We start from the raw sequence: 23,009 nt of genomic DNA, 5'->3' as shown, positions 1-23,009 counted from the left end.
CACTTCCATGATTTCCAAGAACATTTCGTCTCACGTCTTTTTTTTTCCACCGCCTTATCTGAGCTAGCCTTCGGGATGGAGTAGGGAGGCTTGAAAAATTTGCAGCTGCATGAGGGAGGGAAAAAAGGGAGAGAAGTATTTAAAAAGATACATTTTACGGAACAATACTTATTCTCTTTCACGGTGAACAACACTATTCAGCTTACATAGCACATGTGATTTCACTACAAGGTCACATTTTGCATCTTAATATTGAGTGCCTGCGGCTCTGGTGTTAGAGATCACAGACGCAGGTCCAGGCAGCAGAATTCAGCTTGCATGTGTCCATGGTAAGCCATTGTCTTTCGGCTTCTGCAGCCTTCATATACACAGTGCCCTCCTTTCCCAAATACCAAGTAAATCCCATTCAGTGCTGCTTCTTTCCTGTTAACATGCAGCAGCAGAACCCCCCCACCCCAATTCAATTCTCTGGGATGATCGGTTTACCCTTTCCCCCACCGCGTTGCAGGTATCATGGAAGATCACTGCTAAACACCTCTCTTTCCCCCCCCCCCCACCACATAGCTGGTAGCAGGGAAGATCCCTGATAGCCAAACGCAAAAAAGCTCAGCGCCATTTCCCCTCCTTCCCCCCCTGCTTGGCTACTTGCAAGGAAGGATTTCTTTTAAGCAACAGGCAAACAGCCCAGTAGGAATGGCCATCTCTGTCCCCTTAATTAAATTCCTGAATTTCAACCAGGTTACCATGAACGATATCACTCTCCTGAGGATAACACAGCGAGATAAAGAATGGATGTTGCTTGAATGCCAGCAATCACCGGGACCATACGCAGCTAGGCTTTGTCATGCAATGATACCAGATTACTTGCTACATGCATGGCGTGGTCAAGTGTCCTACCATGGAGGACGGAATAAGGTTGCCCTGCCCAGAAACCTTCTGCAAAGGCTTTTGGAGTACCTCCAGGAGAGCTTCATGGAGATGTCCCTGGAGGATTTCTGCTCCATCCCCAGACATGTTAACAGACTTTTCCAATAACTGTATTGGCCGTGAATGCATCCCAAGTCAACAGGGCAAATTAATCATTAAAAAATGCTTGCTTTTAAACCGTGTTTTATATTTACAAAGGTGCACTCACCAGAGGTCGCTTCCATGGCTTCATTGTCTGGGCTAGTGTCTTTGGAGGGCTAGGAGGGTAATTCTGTCTGGGTGAGAAAAAGCTCCTGGCCATTGGGGAGAATGGAGTGCTGTGTCCTCTCTGCAAGCTCATCCTCCTCTTCTTCCTCATCTTCCCCGTCCGCAGAATCCTCAGCCGTGGCTGAGATTACCACCCCCCACCTCGGAATCCATGGACAGGGGTGGGGTAGTGGTAGTGGACCCCCCTAGAATTGCATGCAGCTCAGCGTAGAAGCGGCATGTTTTCGGCCCTGCCCCAGGCCTTCCGTTTGCTTCTTTGGTTTTCTGGTAGGCTTGTCTGAGCTCCTTAACTTTCACACGGCACTGCACTGAGTCCCTGGTGTGGCCTTTCTCCATCATGCCCTTGGAAATTTTTTCAAAGGGTTTTTTATTTAGTCTTTTGAAACAGAGTTCTGTCAGCATTGAATCCTCTCCCCATACAGCGATCAGATCCAGTACCTCCCGTGTGGTCCATGCTGGAGCTCTTTTTTGATTCTCAGGAGACTGCATTGTTACCTGTGCTGGTGAGCTCTCCACGCTGGCCAAACAGGAAATGAAATTCAAAAGTTCGCGGGGCTTTTCCTGTCTGCCTGGCCAGTGCATCTGAGTTCAGATTGCTTTCCAGAGTGGTCACAGTGGTGCACTGTGGGATACCGCCTGGAGGCCAATACCGTCAATTTGTGGCCACACTAACCCTAATCCGACATGGCAATACCGATTTCAGCGCTACTCCTGTCCTTGGGGAGGAGTACAGAAACCGGTTTAAAGAGCCCTTTATATTGATATAAAAGGCCTCATGTGGACGGGTGCAGGGTTAAATCGGTTTAAACGCGTAGTGTAGACCAGGCCTCACTGTCTGACTCTCTCTCACTTACACTTTCCCCTCATGAAACACCTGCCTTCCCTGTGCTCCTGCTATGGGCTCTGTTGTGGATCCCCATCATTTCCCTTGATTCTTTCCAGTGCAGAATGGAGCTCTTATCCAAGTGGGAGATAGAGGGGAAATATTTTCAAAGGCGCTCAAGTGACTTAGGCTTCTGAGTCCCATTTTAAAAAGTGATTTAGGTGCTTATGAGCCTAATTCTTTTTGCGAGTCAATGGGACTTAGGCTCCTAAGCCACTAGGTCCATTTGAAAATTTCAGCCTTTAGAGTCAAACCAGTGTAGATCTAAGGGAAAATAGTGTTTGATGTTTACGGGAATAAGAGATGGATTTGTTCCAACCATCACAGTATAAATCAGGTTAGGAAATAGTATACTGCTAGGGTTTTTTACAGAGATGCTACTTGTTTTTTTATTACTATTATAAGTAGAACACCCCACAGTAAAAAGACCTGCACAAAGTGACAAGGCAGAAATATCTCCGGTTCAAATGGTTTGCTGTGTGATAGAGCTCCCACAAAGCACAGATTCTGATTGGAGAAATCTGGAGCAAGTAATTCAGTGGCTGGTAGGATTTCACTCAGGGGGAGACCATTATACTACTAGGGATGTAAAACTCCTCCAGATCCCCTGGGGTATGTTAAAAATCCCATGGCTCATTTGGTAAGAGTACTAGGCTTAAACCCAGACCAGAGACCGGTTTTGGTAAATGCAGTCTCTCTAAGGCCTGGTCTACACTGTAGGGGATCGATCTAAGTTATGCAACTTCAGCTACGTGAATAATGTAGCTGAAGTCCACGTACTTAGATCGACTTACCGTGATGTCTTTGTGTCCACGGTGAGTCAACTGCTGCTGCTCCCTGGTCGACTCCACCTGCACCTCTCGCAGCGGTGGAGTACAGGAGTCAACGGGCGAGCGCTCGGGGATCGATTTATCGCGTCTAGAATAGACACGATAAATCGACCCCTGCTGGATCGATTGCTGCCTGCCAATCCGGCGGGTAGTGTAGACATACCCTAAATTTCCCTGCAGTTTCAGTTGCAGACAGGACTGGTCTTCTCTTTCTGCCTTAAGTTATTATGTAGTGCTGCTGTGTGTTGTTCAACAGCTGCTGTGTTCCATCCCAGCAGCGGCTGTTCTTCAGTGAATGGTACAGTGATATAGATACAGTTTTTGTATAGCATTTTAAATGTGTTAAGCATTTTTTGAGACATTGACATAGAAGATACATTACTATAGAGCTTTTATTTAAGTTGTTGGTTCTGTAATAATTATGGTAACGTGCTAAGGCACCTATTGTATTACTCTGAGCAGAGATGCCTTTATTTTATTTTATTTTATTTTATTTTATTTGTATTATCATAGTGCCTAGGAGCCTCAGACCCCATTGTGCTAGGCACTGTACAAACACAGAACAAAAAGACGGTCCCTGCCTGGAAGAGCTCACACTCTCTTTCACCATGAAAGCTCAGACTGTAACACTGGCTCCTCCTTTGTTTTCAGGTGATAGCAGCAGCTGGAAGTGATCACAAATGCAACCTGGCCCTGCAGAAGGGTGCAGCCCACAGCGTGAATTACATCCAAGGGAGCCTAAAGGAGGAGGTGAAGAAGCTTACAGATAACAGGGGGGTCAATGTAGTTCTTGACGCTGTTGGAGGGGACATCTTCAAGGAGGCGTTACAGAGGTGAGTTGAAATATGATTCCAGTTGCGTTCGAAGTGACGTGCATTAGGGGTGTGAAATATGTGGTCTCCATGCTTCAGAAGGATCCAGTTGAAACTTCAAGGGAATGTAGGGAGCCACCAGAATGTAATTCTGCAAGCAGGAGTTTGGGCATAACTCCCATGCTCGCTCTTTACAGACCACAGATGTTTAGGGCCTTGATTTTTTCATATGTAATTAGAAAGAGGGGTGCCATGCTGGGGCATTGGTTCAGTACTGACTGGGAGAAAGTGTCTCTGATTAATTATAAGAACCAGTTCATGCAGAGCCAGTTTCCCTAGGAGGTCCCATGCAAGTACTAGCTAGAGCTGAGGTTCTGAAACTTAATAAAGAGAGAACTTTGTGAATAACCCTCACTGGCAATCACAGCATGTACCTGTGTCAACTACAGTAACTGCTCACCTGGAAAAGTTAACAGTAGGAAAATATTTAGTGTGTTTTCACCTGTCCTTAATTCAATGTAAAAGCTAGAAACAACATGGACCAGTCAGCATCATGTGACCAGCCAGCTGTCTGCAGGCCACCAGCAAGTGCTCAAACTTGGAAACAGTTAGCCCAGATGCTCCTCTTTTAGTTGACAAATTTTGATGAGATCCTACCTGCAGTTGATTCAGTGAAAAAGTCCTCTCTTCACTGAGCTAACACTCTAGTATTCAGTTTGAGAGTGTTTCATTAAGGACCAAACTCTGGTCCCACTGAAGAAAAGGCTCCTGCTTTTCCCCAGTGCAATCATGATTTTACCCTATGCTTGCTCTTCCTCATTAAATACATCTCCTTTCCCTTCCCCTTGCAGTTTGGCTTGGGAGGGCAGGATTGTGGTGGTGGGTTTTGCTGGAGGAGCAATCCCCTCTGTCCCAGCCAACCTGCTGCTTCTGAAGAATGTGTCTGCCTTGGGAGTGTTCTGGGGTCGATACCGGGAAGAGGACTTTCCTGTTTTTTCGTCATCCGTCTCCTCTGCTCTTTGGTACTGCCAAGAAAGACGGATCCAACCTCATGTGGGTGCGGTCTTCAACCTGGAAGAGGTAAAGTGCTGCCCAAGATGCCACTCATTGGCAGGATTCACAGTTCTGTGAGAGAGGCTGAATAGAAGGAAGAAGCTGTCTAATCTGGTGGGCTGCTATCACCACTCCCCTGGGGGATGGGAAGTCCCAAAGCTTGAGCCCCTGTACAAGGACACTGGAACAATTTGTATAGTGGGGATGCTGAGAGCCATTGAACCAAACTGTAAATCCTGTTCGTAATGGAAACCACTTCAAGCCAGGGGATGCAGCCACTCCTTCCTCTCCCCCCCCCAGCGCCCCTCATTCCAGCACCTATGCCCCTGTACCTTTTAGGGAGGGAGAAATATGAGTTACAACTAGGAGACATATGTGTTTGATCTGTGCCTCAGAACTAACTCTAAACTCCAGTATCCGCCAAGAGCCTGTCATCACTACAGGAAGTAAATGCTGCCGTTGATTAAATTAAAACCTTGGCATGCGTATATTCATAAACTGTGATGACCTTATGCAGTGTCAAGCGCTCAGGATTGCTTTGTTTATAATTAAGTTTTATGTCTGAGTGAATTTTGTGTGCGGTGAATTCCCTCTGATTTGTACAAAACACCCTCCAGTTTCAAACACGGCACAGAACCCTAGTTCTTTAAGAAATCCCGCCCCTCTCCCCTCTCTTTTTTTGCCTGCTTCATTCCAGTGTTATTGGCTTTAAATGTCTCCAATATGTATGATGATGATTTAGTATTTATGTTTTGGAAAAGCCAGGTTGGCCCCCCCTTGCGCTAGCCATGGTATAGAGCTGTAAAAATGACAGCTCCTTTCACAAAAACCTTACAATTTAAGAGGCAGTAATACAATGGGGTAATTTTTTTTTTTTTAACGGTGAATTGGGGGATGCAGCTATGTCTTAATTTACACCTTTCACTCTGGGAGCTATTAGATCAGTGGTTCTCAACCTGGGGTCCAGGGTCCCCTGGGGGCCTCTAGCAGGTCTCAGGTGGGTCCTCCAACCATGGTCAGCATTAGACTTGCTGGGGCCCAGGGCAGAAAGCCAAAGCCTCACCGCATAGGGCTGAAGCCCGGGGCCGTGAGCCCCATTACCCAGGGCTGAAGCCGAAACTTGAGCAATGTAGCTTCACGGGGACCCCTGTGGCATGGAGCCCCAGGCAGTTGTCCTGCTTGCTACCCCCTAACTCCAGCCCTGGCTTTTATATACAGAAAACCAGTTATTGTGGCACAGGTGTGTCATGGAGTTTTTATAGCATGTTGAGGGGGCCTCAGAAGGAAAAAGGTTGAGAACCCCTGCATTAGAGGAGTCAGTATTACACATTGGTTATTAATTTTCTCACATTTCAGTTCCTGGATAATGGAAGTGCCATGAGATGGTCAGCTCTTGTGTTATTTCAGCCTCATAAATGGATCCCTGAGGCAAAAAGCCCATGAAGAGCAAATTCCAATACAAATACTGAGCTGTTTGTTCCTGCAGAACAAAGTGCACTGCAGTGATGAGTTGTTCAGGTCACCCAGACCTGTGAGCCACTCGGTCACTGCTCTGCCTCAGCAAGAGTGAGCTTTGCTGCTAATAAGTCATGTGTCAGCTCTTTGGCACGCCACCTTGTCTGCCTTGCCAGCAAACTCTTCAGGACTCTGCCAGTCCAAACCTTGTCTTGCTGGTTAATCAGTGAGCCTCAGTTCCCCAGAGACATCCTTCCATACTGTTCAGTCTCTCTCATAGAAGTTGTTAAGTTCACTGCCTCCAGAGAGACAGAGCATACTGCAGCGTGTTAGATTAGCTGAAGATGTAATCTTCACTTCACTACACAGCACTGAGATGGTTTTGTAATAAAACAAGAATAAGTTTATTAACAAAGAACATAGGTTTAAATGATTTCAAGTAAGAGGGAAAGAAACATGAAAAGTTACAAACAAAACACACTTTCTAGTGACTAAAACTTAACTTCAGCAAGTTACAATCTTTTGCAAAGCAGGTTTCTCACCTATAGTCAGTTCCCAGAGACTTCAACTCGTTCAGTTGAGGGATCTGCCTTTCCTCAGACATCAAGAGTTCTGGCCTCTTATGTCCCTCAGGTGCTGAATGCCAAAATTTTTTTACTGTTTCAGCTTATATTTTTCAAAATCCGTTGTCTCTGTTTCAAGAGGCAGGAAGGCTTCCTAGGGGTACAGCCTCCACTGCCCTGATTCATAAGAAGTCCTCTCTCCCATTTGCTAGTTTGATGGCTTTGTTTACCTTCCATGTAAATCTACTTCCATTGTTTCTGACTTCGTCTTGCTCAATTTACACTGGTGACAGAGTCAAGCGACTAAAACAACATTCCTTTGTCTAGGACAGGCTAGGCTTATGCACTGTTTCCCAGCCACATTCTACGAACATATTTCCGGCACTGATTCTTTAATTCTTTATACACTGCCTGTACATGCACCGCACAATATTACTAGTGACCAGTATTTTATAAGTTTGTGTATGATACCTTACATGACACCTCTTAGATATAGATTATGACAACAGTGTGTTGGAGCAATGAGTGTGTCAGGTCTGATGTGAATTATGGTGTAGGGGGCCCTCCGGATCACAGCTACCACCTATTGTACTTTAAAGTAACAATCTGATTGCATTTAAATTCCACTATTCATAGCGTGACACAGACACACATAATTACATCTCAAACCTAAAGAGAACGTTAGCCACCTAAACCAGACATCTGTTCCTCATAGATGATGGGTCAGTGGCAACAAGACTGACGAGGAAATTCTGGGAAATGCTACTGGCAATAACAATCTCTGATATTTTCAGTGTCAGACTTTTTGCAGAGACCAATCTGAGTAACATTGTTATGAGCTGATAAGAGAGCACCAGGTACCCTGAGGGCCATTCTGGCCAAACTCCTTAGCATGATGAACGAAACTGGTACTGACTCTATCTTCACCTTGCAATAGTTGAAAATGGCTGATAGAGAAATTAACCCACCTGGTAAAGGATTAAGCCTTTGGATGTCTCTAATACTACCCCATTGTGAGTGGGTAGGAAAATTTGATCTCTGTGAATTTCCATTTTTTTGTGGGTAATGATTTTAATTGGGGGTATGCATGGGGGTAAAGAGGTGCATGGTTCTGTGCTTGTGACCAAAAGCACCCCTCTATTCACATGCTTCACATTCTTGTAATAATCTTTGTACAAAATATGCCTTTTAAGGTATCACTGGAAAACTAATAACTCACTGGTCAATATTATCATGGTGAAATGTATGTAGCAACATTCTGTGCAAAGTAATGACATCTCCCTCTGTGACATTATTAGCACAGGTTCATTCCCACACAGCCTAGGCAACGGTTGTTAAGTAGGTCTGTCCTAAACAAAGGAATGTGTATAATATACAGATAAGTAGTAAACAGAGTCCTTGAGTCAGTAAAAGGGGGACATGGCAGGCCGCAAAGCAAATTTGCACTTCAGCAAACACAGGAGAGGAGAAAAAAGGCACGGAGCCTCCTTCACCACCAACTTCTATGTCACCTTCTTTACTGCATGAATAAACTTTACTTTGAAGGATAACCTTCTGAAAACTGCATCAGAGGTTCACTGGACTATACAAGAGAGGGGCAGAGAACCCCACGATATCTCTCTTTCACTTGAGAAGACAAAGGCTCCAGCACCTCTGGGCCTTGGAGAGAGATCATGACCAAGGAAATGGTCGGTTCCCATCTTGCGGGAAGGAGGGGTGTGTGTGTGTGAGAGAGAGAGAGGTCATTTGAACAAAGCCTTGAATCGAAACTTGCTAGATTAGGTTTTAAATGTTTAGCTGCAATTTCACTTTTATTTGCTTGTACCCATTTCTAACTTCATCTCTTATACTTGAATTCACTTAAAGTCCTATCTTCTTTTGTAAATAAACTTTTTATTTTTTAATCTACACCCATCCAGTGCTGTGTTTAAACAGAACTGTAACGGTTGAATATTGACTCTTTACAGGAGCAGCGAATCTTAATATCTGGACTGTCCAGGAGAGGGCTGGACAGTGCAGAACAAAGTTTTGTGGGGAAACTCAGGACTGGTAGTGTGCTGCGGTCACCCTGCAGGTACTAACCCAGGCTGGTGGAAGCCAGAGTGTGACCGATGTGTGCTGACAGGCTGCTGGGGTCAGAGCTGCTTGGCCAGGGCCGCAGCTATACACAGACATTTAGGGTGTGACTTGCATGCTGTTTGTGGGCAGCCCAGGTTGGGAGCTACAACAGCAAAACATCATGAGGCAACCAAGGTTGTAGGGCAGCTGCTGACACAGCCCCTCGCTGACCTGGATTGCATTCCAGAATGTGACAGTGGTAAAGTCACTAGGTCAGATTTTTAAAGTGTTCCAACCCTGGCCTCTAAAACTGCTCCTGAAATCCTTGTGCATGATTGTTTTTCCTGCAGCACAAATCCAAGTTTTCATGTGCCCCAAATCTTTATACACACACACAGTCGCAGGGTGATTTTTAAAGGCCACTCCTAAAAATTTGGCCAAATACATCTGCCCTCTAGAAATTACTGTAGAGAATGTAAATTAAGGGGCCTACAGTAGTAATGAACACTTGCAGGAGAGAGAGAGAGAGAGAGTGTGTATGTGTGTGTGTGTGTGTTTGCGTAGATGGATGTGCCCTTTTGTATAAACAACTGAGGTTTTGTGCTTGCAGGTGAATGAAGCCTTTAGCCGTGTAACCCAACGCAAGTCAACAGGAAAGATCGTCATCTCAATTAAATAAATCAGGCTGTTTCCTCAGGACACAGCTCCTGCTGCCGTTGGACTAATCAGCAGAATCATTCTTCTGGCTTATGGATGCAGACAGCCAAGTTGCGTCTTCCCTATGATTTCTTGCATGATTTGTTTACCACCACCATTAATGTAGAGGGCTACGGGCTCCTGCTTAGGGTTAGAGGACATGATAGTATAAATACTTGTGCCCATTTCTAGAACTGGTGGAGTTGCACTGACGCTAGACAAACAATGCAAGAAGTCCTAGGGGAGACAAGCTTTCACTGTGATGGGAAGAGGGAGAATAGTTGCAGAGCAGTGCAATTAATACAAAAGTAAACCAGACTCTCTCTAAAGGAATCACCACTGGGAAATCTCCTTAAATCTCCAGGTCAGCCATGAGTTTTTAATTGCAGTCAGACACTTTGTGTCATGACTTTCCTGACGTGACCTTTCCACATAAGCAAAGTGTTTTTAGCTTCTTGTAATGCAATTTAAGAGCTGGAAATGAGGAGGAGAATTAGTGCCGTGAGGCCAGTCAGTGCTCCACCCACTCTTTGAGAGGAGTTGCTGTTGGTTGTGATATAGCGGCACTTTTGTGTGTAGCCATTACAAAACAGTCAGCTAGAACCAAGTAGTGTAGGGTGAGGGTTAGAGTTGAAATGAAGAGACATGTAAAAATATGAGGTGGGGGCACAGCTTTTGCAACGGTATAACCAGCCATTGGTCCATATCTCCTGTTGCTCTGCCTTAACCACTGGCTGGCATTGCATCAGAAGAACCAAACAACCCCCCAATAATTGCTTTACCCAGCCACTTGCATGTGGCACAAAAGACTTTATCCCTGACTCCTGTGTAAGCTCAGCTTGGTCCCAAGAGGTGCAATTACACAGATGATGACCTTGGTGAGAGTCGCTGCGAACAGGAGAGACTTCAGTCTGAGACACTGTTAACAAACACCATTGGCTCTCTCGAGCCTGCCTGAAAAGAGCTGGACCCATCACATCCTGCTGAACGTGCTCTGGTAGAACTATTTGATGTGACAATACCTAAATTCCTCCACACTGCTCTGACTTGCAGTCCAAATCTGTATGCCTCAGAACTTCCATCAGACTGGAGCGCTTTCTAAATGTACAATAAGCCTTCTGGTTTTCTTAACATGACTTTGCTGTGGCTGTGGAGACCAGGCTACCTTGCTCTCGTCTTTGCTGCTGTGGAGCGATGACCAGCTACCCTGGCTTCTGTCCAGTAATTTGGAGGAGCCTGTAAAAGTGTTTCACTCCTTAAAACATGGCTGATTCCTCAGATTGCTACCAGCTTCCTGCTGCAGGAGGCTGGTGTCTTGGTTGCTTGTTAGTGTCCTACATAGTTGTGAACAGTTAGAAAAGTTCTGCAAATGACAGCTTGTTCAAATAAGCTTCAGAGTAGGTGGTCCTGATGGTCCCTTCTAATCTCAGAGTCTGTGAATCTAAGCTGTAGGACTGGGGACCACAAACATAAGAATGGCCATACCAAAGGTCCATCTAGCCCAGGGTCCTGTTTTCTGATAGTGGCCAATGCCAGGTGCTTCAGAGTGAATGAACTGAACAAGTAAACATCACGTGATCTATCCCCTGTCGCCCATTCCTAGCTTCTGGCAAACAGAGACTAGGGACACCATCCCTGTCCATCCTGGCTAATAGCCATTGATGGACCTATCCTCCATGAATTTAAATAGTTCTTTTTTGAACCCTGATATATTCTTGACCTTCACAACGTCTTCTGGAAAGGAGTTCCACAGGTTGACTCTGTGTTGTGGGAAGAAATACTTCCTTTTGTTTTAAACATGCTGCCTTTGGTGTTCTTTGTGTGCATTCTGCTTACAGCACTTTACAAACATTCATTGTTACACCATCAGTGAGTGGTAGCTAAATAGGATCCACTTTAGAGATGCAGAAACCACAGCCTCAATGCAGCCAAGCAAGGAAGCCCACGCTTAATTCCATGTATCCTCTTAAAGTTAATGGGACCACTTCAGTTACGCACCTGCTTAGGTGCTTTGCAGAATTGGGGCCTGTGTCTGGGTCAGAGCCAGCATTAGAATAGAGGAGTTCTGTGGACTTGCTCCTGTGGTTGATGGCGCTGCCTCTTGGGCTGTTGGGTTGTCCTCAGACACATCACAATGGCTTCTACGCAGAGGAAGGAGCTAGCTCAGCAGCAGCCAGCTGCTGGGAAGAGAGTTGGCGGCGATGGCAGCAGTCAGGGCAGCACGGCCTCCTCTCCCCAGGTCATTAATTGGTTCTGAGTCCTTCCAGAAACTGAGAGAGCGGGGCCTTGGGGTTTCAGCAACCCCAAACGCCAGGCATGGGGGGCTGTGTGTGTGTGTTGGGGGAGTGGGGATTGGAGTGAACATCCATGATTATTAGGATAAATCACTGCCCGCCTTGAAGCTAGACAAATTCAGACTGAGAATGGCACATTTTTAGCAGCAACAGGGACTAACAATCATTGGAACAATTTACCAAGGCTGCCGGTAATTCCCCATCACTGAGTTTTTAAATCAAGATGAGGTATTTTTCCGAGAGAGACGCTATTGTTCAAACAGGAAGTATTTCAGGGAAGGTCTATGGCCTGTGTTATACCGGAAGCCAGACTAGAAGATCCCAGTGGTCCCATCTGACCTTGGAATCTGTGGCTATTTTCAGAGACCTTTGCAAAGAAGAAGGACAAACTATTTTTAAATGAAAGATGAGATTAGCTATGATGTTTCTAATCCCCTCCCCATCCATGGGAGGTTGGGGGAGGGGTGGGGGAAGAAGGGGCTAAAGACTGACTGCTTTGTCTCTCTCCTGCAGTTCTTGATAGGGGCCTTATTGGACAGGTGGAAGTGAATTATTTTGTATTAATTCTGATCATGTCCAAAACTGATCAAAAGCTTCTTTAAAAAATGATCATCTTTGCAAGTCTCTTGATCCTTGGAAAGAATTAGCGAGGTGTCCCATACGGGAGAAGTGAAACTAGGGATTAGGAGAATGTATGGGAGTCATTGAGCAAAGAGAGCAGCACCAAGTGCCAGTGTGAGAAAACAAAGTCCAGTGATCTTGGCACAGGAGGCTGGGTGGAAAAGTCGGTAACTCAACTAGTGTTTCATCTCTGGAACCCCTGCTTCAAATTCCACTTAGATGAAATGAACTTTTGTCCCCTGCATCATTGGGAATCCTGACTTAAGAGGAGCCCAAGGTTAGCAATACAGGGCTGCACTGCAATTCAGAGCTGTGTTGCATCTATAGAAGTGTATGGAGACTCAACACTGGAATCACAGGGTGCTGCAGATCAAGATTGAGTTGTATAGGAAGGTATGACTGTGTCTAGCCAGAGCTGTTAGCTTTTTGCTTCCATTAGCCCCCCATTCAAATAACATCTAGTTCTGTGATTAAACCTTTATGGGGCACAACAGTTCTCCCTCTCTTTCCTATTTCTTCCAATAGCTGACCAAACACAATGGGTTTAAGGACTGTTAATTAACTCTTCATAATGACTGTAAATTTCATTCTGTACATGTATTTATCACATGTCTTGAATCAAAGTATTGTAAGGAGAGAATTGAAAAGAAATTTTTTTCCCGTGTGTGAATTTGCCAAGAACTGAATTAGATTATTTTTTTACAGTTAGTCCTAATTGTAAAGATATTAGAAAAATGTATATTAAAGAAAAATAAAATGTTACTTTTGGCAAAAGACCCCTTTCTGAAATGTTGTAATATTTTACAGTGGACTTAAAGTGCTTCTGCATTGAGTTATTAAAATAGGTGATATTAGTATAGTTTATATTTGGAGACTGAGCATAGTATGGGTCCTCATCCTGCAATCTGATCCACGAGAGTGGACAGCCAAGTCTGTGTGGAACCCCCTGGACTTCAGTGGCCCTGCTCCTCGGCCTGTGTGTGCATAAGGGTCTGTCTGTCTATCTGCTGATCAGATTGCAGGATTGGGGATATAGTTTGTTTGGGGGCTAGCAAATAGAATACACATCCAGTCCCCTCTAGCTGGCCAGTCTGAATGGGTCCTGGGTCTAGGGTTACCAACTTTGGTTGAACAAATTCATGGAGGTTTCATAACATGACATTATCTTTAATTAAAGATTAATCTTTAATTCCTGGAGACTCCAGGACAATCCGGGAGGGTTAGCAAGCATAGGTGGGTCAGCAGTAACAGTCATTTCCCTCTGGAATCTGGCTAGTGAACTCAGTCCAGGCCCAATGAACAAACGTCAGCATCACAGTTTAGCTGCCTTGCTGGCAGGGGTGTGTGCAGAGGCTAAGGACTGAATGTGTTTGAGGCTGAACTTCCTTTTGTGGCTTAGCAGTAGTCCCTTCACTTCAGATCAGAAATGGGGAGGTGTATAGGTGTACTGTACACTCCATTAGATCGGGGATACAGGATTACGGTCTCCAGGTCTTTTCATTCAATATTTTTCACAAACACTAGGGGGCAGATTGTTCCCCTGATCTCTTCTCCTATTGCCAGGGTGAAACAGGCAAATCTGTTTATCCAGAGAAGCCTGCGTGTGGGGAGGGGAGGGATGAGTTGACCCTATGGCACAATGTTCTGCTTCATGCTGATTCTGCAGAAGCCCCATAAGTGTGATCTTCTCATGGGTGGGATCTGCAGCTTAGGGGATTTGAGGGCCCTTCCCCCATGATTTCCCCATGCAAGATCAGGCTGATTCCTCCTCTGAACCCTCTGAAGGAAAGTCTGAGCCTAGGTGACAGCAGAGAGTCTCGGGAGCAGTGATCCCTGCCGGAGGGAATAGGGAGGGTTGGGGCATAGAACAGAGACCCTGCCCTTCTGGGTATATGTACCAATATCTATGGGATTGGAGGGTCTTGCCAGCAACTCCATCCATTCCTTGACAGGATAAGTCAGAAGGATCTCCATGGATTGTTTCCCAGACAGCCTGTGGAAAAGGGGCTGTGTGACCAGAAAGCCCTGGAGGACTTGCTGACACAATGCGTCCTATAGGACGTACCTCTCAGGAGATTCAGAATGCTTGCCCTGTCCTCTCTCCCTATCTCTCCGTCTTTGTGCAAGATGGGAGGCTGGATTTCCAAGTACTCAGCACCTGCAGCTGGGGCCTGATTGTCAATAGAGCTTAGGATGGTAGGTGTGGAGCATCGAAACAGGAGCCTCTGCGTGCAAAGCCCTCTTGAAATCTGATCCTTAGTTTAGCTGTGACACCACCTATTAAAGATGTGGCACCCAGGCCTGCTGCAAGAAATGGAGCTTTATTTCCTGGCCTCAGTCTGTCTCTTAACTCAGAGTTACAAAGGTAAATAACCTCACATGGCAAAGGTTGGTAAGGCATCCAATTACTCCAATGCCACCCTCTCATCAAGTAGGGTGACCAGACAGCAAATGTGAAAAATCGGGACGGGGTGGGGGGTAATAGGAGCCTATGTAAGAGAAAGATCCAAAAATCGGGACTGTCCCTATAAAATCAGGACATCTGGTCACCCTATCATCAAGTATCATCAACCCCTTCACACAAAGCCAATGGAAAAGGAGTGTGCTTTAGGGAAAGGCACACCTTTGCAGCACTGAAATAAAAATCTATAGCTGCTACCAGGGAGCTTTGTCAGGCAGGGTGAACATTTTCTTCTGATCTTCCAAAATGTCCAGAGCTTTGATACGTGTAATTAGGAAAAAATCGAGCTGGAAGTAAACTGAGCATGGACTAGAAAACTTCTGTGATTTTTTTCCTTTCAAGCCCACAATCAGATTTCAGCAAAACTTTGAATAATGGATAAAGCTTTGAATAATGGATGCTCTGTAGTCAAGGTCCCTTGACTTTTCTTTTTGCCTAACAGGAAGCCTTTTAATTTCAGTAAGCATAGTAGAGTAGATACAAAATGCTTTGTGTTTTGCAGGGCCGATGAACTGAAGTGTGTGTTTTCATTAAAAATTCAGCAGTAGGAGTGCAAATTCCAGCTCTGAACTGTGTGTTCTTAAGGTTGGTTGTAGCTGGAACTGTAGACAGGGACCAGATCCCCTGCTGGTGTAACTCTGTGTTGAAGTCAATGCAGCACTGCCTCACATTATTTTGTGTCTTTTCCCATCTCTCCTCTGGGCAGTTTACAATTCTCTTTTTACCACTATGGTCTTTATGATTGTATCTGATGGGATTGTCACCTGCCTTAATTTAATCAGATTAAAACCTTCTGTACTGAGATCTTGGGCCAGATCCTTACCTGGTGTAATGTGGAGTAGCTCCATTGAAGTCAGTTTCCACTGGCTGAGGATCTGGATCCATACGGTTATGCTGTGATGATTGAAAAGCCAAGACACTACTGAATTCATGACATATTGAGTTTGTGCGGCAGGGCACATTTTTAAATATGCCAACAACTATAATGTATCAGAGTCACCTTAGAGAGGTTAGTACACAATAACTTGCCCTGATGTTTATATTGCCACTGGATGTTCTGTCGTGATGTGATGATTTTGTAATGCAGAAAGGAATTCTAGCAACTTGCAAGTTAGCCTTGCAGGACACAGGTGGATAAGCATGAGTGGCAAACCCCAATCTCTCCTCTGCTTTTATCTCAACTCTCTGCTTCTTTTCATTTGTTCTGGCCTTTTTCCAATTTGCTTCTGCTGTGATGAACTTTTTAAACCAGCTGTAGAAATAAATTATCATGCCCCTGAAGATTTCAGACACTCTTATTGACTTGAACATTATTTGTGGATTTGTTTATGCCTTTGGTGTTCAATTTCCTCAGCTCCTTGCTCAGAGCTCTAAGGGCATGTCTACACTGAAGTTAGACACCGGCAGCTGGCCTGAGCCAGCTGACTTGGGCTCATGGGCCTCAGGCTAAGGGGCTGTTTAAGTATGATGTAGATGTTTGGGCTTGGACTGCAGCCTGAGGTCTTGGACCCTCCCATCTTGCAGGGTCCTAGAGCCTGGGCTCCAGCCTGAGCCTGAACATCTATGCAGTGATTTTTTCAGTATCAGAGCTCTAACCCATGCAAGCCTGAGTCAGCTGACCGAGGCCAACCACAGTTTTTTCTATCCCTGTGTAGACATAGCCTAAGTGAGTCAGAATGGGATAGAATACCACTCCAGGACTTCTCTGAGGGCCCCACTTCTAGCTTTTGTGGTTGCAAAGTAAACACTCTGAATAAGAAACTTCAGTAGAACCTCAGAGTTACAAACCCATCAGGAATGGAGGTTGGTCGTAACTCTGAAATGATTGTAACTCTGAACAAAACATTATGGTTCTTTCAAAAGTTTACAACTGAACATTGACTTAATACAGCTTTGAAACTTTACTATGCAGGAGAAAGAGTGCTGCTTTTCCTTTATTTGTTTAGTAATTTACAATTAACACAGTACTTGCAAGTAATAGCACTATGTTTGGTTTTTGGGGGGGGGATCTCTGCTGCTGCCTGATTGCATACTTCTGATTCCAAATGAGGTGTGTGGTTGACCGGTCAGTTTGTACCTCTGAGGTTCTACTGTATGTGTAAACTGATGCAGTGCTCTCTTTCTGGCTCTGCAGCCAGACAGCCTCAAACAACAGCTCCAAGGAACTGTGTTCCAGAATTGTGCTATAGCAAATAGTAAAGTCTAGGGCCTGGTCTACACTAGAAAGTTAGGTTGATATAACTACGTTGCTCAGGGGTGTTGAAAATCTATACCCCTAAGCAACATAGATAAACCTACCTAAATCCCACTGTGGACAGGACTAAATCAGCGAGAGAATTCTCCCATCAACCTAGCTATTGCCTTTCAGGGAAGTGGATTATCTATGCTGATGGGAGAAGCCCTCCTGTTGGCATAGCCAGCATCTGCACTGAAACACTACAGTGGTGCAGGGTAAGTGTAGACAAGTCCTAAGACAGTAGCTTGATTTGTGAATGCGTTCAGACATGGTTTGGTCCCATCTATGACAAGCTGCAACACCAAACTGTGTTTGAGCTGCGTCATGGGAAAATAGTAACAGCTTCTGACACAGTAGATTTTACATTGCAGCTGGGACCTCTGTCTGGTTTCTGTCAGATTCCTGCAAGGCCTTGTTCATCAAAATAATCCTCACCCATCTGAACAGCCACTGGGATTTCAATGAGATAGCTTAGATGCTGGGGCTGCCTACAAGAGCAAGGTTTACTTGTGTGAGTAAAGGATTGGATGACTGGGCCCTAAAGCTCTGTGGGACAGGGAACATGGCTTACCATATGGAGCAGGGAAGATGGCAGAGTGTGAATAGCCACCAGTTGGGTGGGGGAAGGAAAAAATGGATGACTGGAGGGGAGGAGAAGAAAAATGGTTCGTGGACCACAAGCAGAGTGCCAACATTTTTCCCCCACCCACAGGCTCATTCTGATGCTCCTTTCCAACCATCTGGAAGTTTTAAATTTATTTTAATAAAAAAGACCTCATAGGCGGACTTGCTCAACCCTCTGCCAATACTGACTCCTTATAGTATTTACCATTTTAACAGTGGGGAGCAACGATTACATATCACAGCTGGATAGCTGTGTACAGTTTCCCTCATTCTTGGTGGAGAGTAACATTGTTACCTAGTCACGTAAAAGAAGTCTTTTTGTTCCTTTTTGAAATGCAAATATATTCCCCTCAGAAAGAAAACGAAAGCTGCAACAAAAGTAGATGCCAATGCCAGAGAGTTGTTGGCTCTGATTCATCTTTTCTAAAAGAAAACACATCTCCACAACAGGGCGGACCGAGTGTAATCCACGGAATTCTACAGTGTGGCCCATGGCTGCCCTCATCTGCAGGTTGGATGGGAGGCCCCAGCTCCATTTTGATCTGCCTATTTGAATCAAGATGGTGCACTGCATGCTGGGACCTACCATCTGCAGTCCATTCCTCTGTGCAAGCAGTTTGCTGCTCCCTTGCTTATAAGGTACTCCCAAGCCAAGGAGAAGGTCACAGAGGAGTGGGCTTCAGCATGCAGTGCTGCATCTTGATTCAAGGCTACTCACCCTCTGCTATCTTCCCTGCTCTCTATGGCAGCATTTTGCTCAAATTAGGTCCAGCTCTTGGGCGCCAGCTCATATGGGAGCAATGCATTTTTCATATGTATTTCTTAATATTAGAAATCTATGGGATACAGCTGAGATCTGAACCAGGTCTAAGCAGTGTTGACCACTCTCATGGTTTTATTGCGAGTCTTGTGATATTTAGTGTTTTCCTTAAATCCCCAGCTCCTGGAGTCACAATTACATGAGAATTTCAGTTAAATAAAAGTAAGATTGTAGGCCTCTTGATTGTAAAGAAAAGCTTTAAGACATGACCTGAGTGTACCTTAAAGGCTCAGAAATAGAAGGAAAAAAAAAAGAACCCAGAATGTATTATATTTTAAAATCTCATGATTTTTAAGCCAACATCCTGATTTTCAGACCTCTGAGATTAGCAGGAATGCACATATATAGTATGCAGACTTTCAGTGGATCACTCACATGGCTAAGATTTAGCAGTGTTATTGGTGCCAGAGGCCCGGATCAGGATTACAGACTATTGGGCTGAGCAGGGCTGGCTCCAGGCACCAGCCCAGCAAGCAGTTGCTTGGGGCTGCCAACGGTGAGGGGTGGCTGTCATAAACAGATAGTTAAGGGTTAATGTCTCTCTTACCTGTAAAGGATTAACAAACAGGGACCCCCAACACCTGACCCGAGGACCAATCAGGAGACAAGATAGTTTAAAATCTCGTGGGAGGGAAGCCTTTATTTGTGGGTTTGGGGTTTGGCTTTGTTCTCTCTGAGTCGGGGCTAGAGGTGTAACAGGTTTCTGCCAATCTCCCTGCTACAGTCTCTTATCTGTTCAAAATTGTAAGTAGAAAAGGCGGTCATAGTCTATTAATTTGTTTTCTTTTTCATTTGCATATGTGTACTTGCTGGAAGTAGCTTAAATTGTGTTTCTGCTGAAGAAAGTTTCTTTCTATTGTTTATAAGTTGAAAGACCCTGTAACTTTTTACCATCTAAAGTGCAGAGATAAACCTGTTACATTTTCCTTTCTTTTTTAATTAAAAGCTTTACTTTAAGACCTGTTTGAGTGTTTTCTCCTAGTTAAGGCTCAAAGAAGCTTGAGTCTGTATTGCTTGAGGGAGGGAATGGTAAAGTTCCTCTTTGTGTTAGATTCACGGAGTTGAATCAGGTGATCTCCTAGTGTTCCCAGGGCGGGAAGGAGCTGGGGAGGAAGGAGGGAGGGGGAAGGAAATGGTTTATTCCCCTTTGTTGTGAGACTCAGGGAATTTGGGTCTTGGGACCCCCAGGGAAGGTTTTTGGGGGAGACTAGAGTCGATCAGGCGCTCTACTCTAAGTCCTGATTGGTGGCAGCCTATCAGATCTAAGCTGGTAATTAAGCTTAGGGGAATTCATGCTAATACCCATATTTTGGATGCTAAGGTCCAGAATTGGGAATTATATTATGACAGTGGCACATCCAGGTCTTTGACTGCAATTCGGCAGCGGGTCCCTCAGTCCCTCTCGGAACAAAGGACGAGCCACTGAATTTCTGCCGACGACTGAAGCGGCGGCGGTAGAGCCGCGGTTCGCGATCGTGGCTTTTTTCTTTTTTTTCCTTTTGTCTGCTTGGGGTGGCAAAAAACCTGGAGCCGGCCTTGGGGCTGAGCGCTGCATTACCATATAGTAAGAGGCAGCTCCTGCCCTAAAGAGTTGATGATCTAACTTGCAAGTATTAATGATATCTAAGCCTAATGTGACAACTATGGCATTTCTGTTATAATGTCAGTATATGAATATATCTGTACAACCAAATATATAACTAAACTATGTTAATAATCTGTGTATATGAATCATATACCTTTGCCGTGGATTTTCAATATTATACATAGGAGCCAGTTTTATAGCACTGAAAAGATATATCATTTTTATTTTTAGGGCATTTAAACATGTACTAAATTATGTTTTTCCGGTCTGGGCAGCAAGTGGCCAATGCTGTCATTGCAGGCGTTCCCCTGGATGGGGCCAGTTTGCCCCTGGACTATTTCTGCAGTTTGCATGTGTTAATTTACATTAACTGTGCAACATTGTACGGATCAGGTGGCAACAGAAGTCCAGGTATACAACAAAAGTACTTGTGGCACCTTAGAGACTAACACATTTATTTCAGCATGAGCTTTCGTGAGCTACAGCTCACTTCTTCAGATGCACAGAATGGAACACACAGACAGGAGATATTTATACATACAGAGAACATGAAAAGATGGAAGTATGCACACCAACAGGAAGAGTCTAATCAATTGAGATGAGCTATTGTCAGCCGGGGGAAAAAAACTTTTGAAGTGATAATTAAGATGACCCACAGAATGTGTGAGAACTTAACATAGGTAAATAGATTCAATGAGAGTAATGACCCAGGCATTCCCAGTCTCTCTTAAGGCCTGAGTTAATTGTGTCTAATTTGCATATTAATTTGAGTTCAGCAGTCTCTCTTTGGAGTCTGTTTTTGAAGTTTTTTTGTTACAGAACTGCCATCTTCAAGTCTGTCACTGAGTGGTTAGAGAGGTTGAAGTGTTCTCCCACTGGTTTTTGAATGAAACCAGGTATACAACAGAGTTCAGTCATTGGGATTAGCCTTTCAGCCTGTCCCCATTTTATCTGTCACCGAGTAAATCTGCAACACTAATAATCTCTCTGTACAATTCAGAGTGAGATAAGACCAGTTTCATAGCTGGAGAGACAAAGGAGGAACATTATAGGTGTTACACACAAACGCCAGTGGACTGTGGGACATGAACACTGAACGACCTTCTTCCCCCACAATGACCTTCTCATTATGGCAGAATTCAGCTGCTGAAGAGACCGTTCCGGCTTCTCTCTGTGCATTGGTGTTCAGATTTAACCCTTCCGACCACCAGCAATGGCTTCAGTATGAAGATTCCGGCAAGCTGACGTGGCAGAGCTTGTGTGTGTGTGAGCATCCTTGCTAGGGAGCAGGGGCAGAGTCTGTCAGGATGGGATGCAGCAGCGCAGCCTTTGCTTTAGGGGTAGGCGGTGTAAGTAACTACTTTTCAGTATTCACGGTAGAGAATAACGGGATCTGTTGAAGGGGGAATAAAGCAGGGGGAGGACTTCCAGGGTTGTAAGACTTGATTTGTAATAGGACCCAATAGAGATGAATTGTCTTTCTGCTACAGCCAAACTGCGAACTTTATAATCTGAATAAAAACATGCTTTGATTTTAACAAATGCCAGCCTTTTGCAAACCTGCTTCTTTGTTTGGAGGAGCATGAGTTGGATGTATAATGCCTTTTGCTTAATTTGCCATAGGCTAAGAGTGACCCTTTCTTGCAGTTTATTGAACTTTCCTTAAAATTACCAGAGATCCAGGGCCGCTCAAAGGGGGGGGGGCAAGTGGGGCAATTTGCCCCAGAGCCCATGAGCCGCAGGGGCCCTGCAAGCCATGGCCGAGAATCTTTTTCCTGGCTAGAAGCGCCTTTTTAATTTTTACTTACCTGGCGGCGGTCCAGGTCTTTGGTGGCGCTTTGGCGGCAGGGGGACCTTCAGTTGCTCCTGGTGTTTGGTGACACTTTGGCGGTGGGTCCTTCGGTGCTGCCGAAGACACGGAGTGAGAGAAGGACCCGCTGCCGCAGACTCGGAGTACCACCCGGTGAGTACAAGTGCCGCAGTGGCTGGCGCTTTTTTTTTATGTCCGCTGCCCCGCTTTGCCCCAGGTCCCCTGAATCCTCTGGGCGGCCCTGCAGAGATCCATTCCAGACAGTCTTGTTAATTATATTATTAAATGTCACTGTGCATAATTCAGGGGCAAAGTTGGCAAAGTCCAGTGGTTTGGGAGATTGAAAACAGTGAATGTAGGGTAGGGAGACTTGAAAATTTAGCCACACAAGCTGTCTGATTGGTAATGGGAAAATGCTTGCCAAGAAATGATAAATCAACACCTGGAGCAGGTCCACAGAGAGGTGCTATCCTACTGCTGGAGATTGCACTGGAAGAGTTTCCAGCTGTTTTCAGGGGCAGTGCTGGAGTATTGTTTGTTTTATATTTCATCCTGTATAAAATCCACACTAATAAATAGGAATTGATATAGAGGCTGCCTCCTCTCTTTGGGCTTAAACCTGTGAAGAATGGAGCCCTCACAACATTGACATAAAGTGGAGTTAAGGGCTTTTGTCATCAGTGAGGAGGCACTGGATTCTAATATAGTCCTGATTTGCCTAGGTCAGCCTGCGTCTTGCAAGATGTTAAAAGGACACAATGCAGGAATTACTGGGTGAGGTTCTACAGCCAGTGCTATGCAGGAGATCAGACTGGATAATCAGAATGATCCCTTCTGGCCTTAAAATCTATGCATCTAATATTACAACCAAAAGTTTTAAAAATCAGTTTTCATACGTTGTGCTGTTTGTTTACCTTTTTGTATTTCTCCCAGTTCAGATGATGATTCTAGATCAGGGGTTCTCAAACTTCATTGCACCGTGACTCCCTTCTGAGAAAAAAAATTGCTACATGA

General features: G+C 44.9%; 2 protein-coding genes across 8 annotated transcripts in view; both read left to right on the top strand.

Moving 5' to 3' along the window:
- The window catches only part of LOC115656348 (quinone oxidoreductase-like protein 2), a 30,651-nt gene extending 19,464 nt beyond the window's left edge, over positions 1-11,187 (top strand). The window contains exons 8-10 of one of the 2 annotated variants that reach the window (XM_030572927.1): positions 3,559-3,740; positions 4,571-4,799; positions 9,459-11,187. In XM_030572927.1, the coding sequence (XP_030428787.1) occupies positions 3,559-3,740; positions 4,571-4,799; positions 9,459-9,527 (480 nt within the window). In that variant the 3' untranslated portion in view covers positions 9,528-11,187. Of the gene's footprint in view, positions 1-3,558; positions 3,741-4,570; positions 4,800-6,128; positions 6,709-9,458 lie in introns of those variants that run through there. The other variant, XM_030572925.1, reaches the window with a different exon arrangement.
- A 10,264-nt stretch (positions 11,188-21,451) lies between these two features.
- Positions 21,452-23,009, top strand: part of LOC115656347 (protein transport protein Sec16B-like) — a 48,669-nt gene continuing 47,111 nt past the window's right edge. For 5 of the 6 annotated variants that reach the window (XM_030572924.1, XM_030572923.1, XM_030572922.1 and 2 more), the window contains exon 1: positions 21,452-21,534. The gene's annotated coding sequence lies outside the window, so the exon portion shown is untranslated. Of the gene's footprint in view, positions 21,535-22,122; positions 22,149-23,009 lie in introns of those variants that run through there. The other variant, XM_030572920.1, reaches the window with a different exon arrangement.

Source organism: Gopherus evgoodei, chromosome 8, assembly GCF_007399415.2.
Source record: "Gopherus evgoodei ecotype Sinaloan lineage chromosome 8, rGopEvg1_v1.p, whole genome shotgun sequence".
Lineage (NCBI taxonomy): Eukaryota > Metazoa > Chordata > Testudines > Testudinidae > Gopherus > Gopherus evgoodei.
This window is presented reverse-complemented; position numbering and strand designations above follow the sequence as displayed.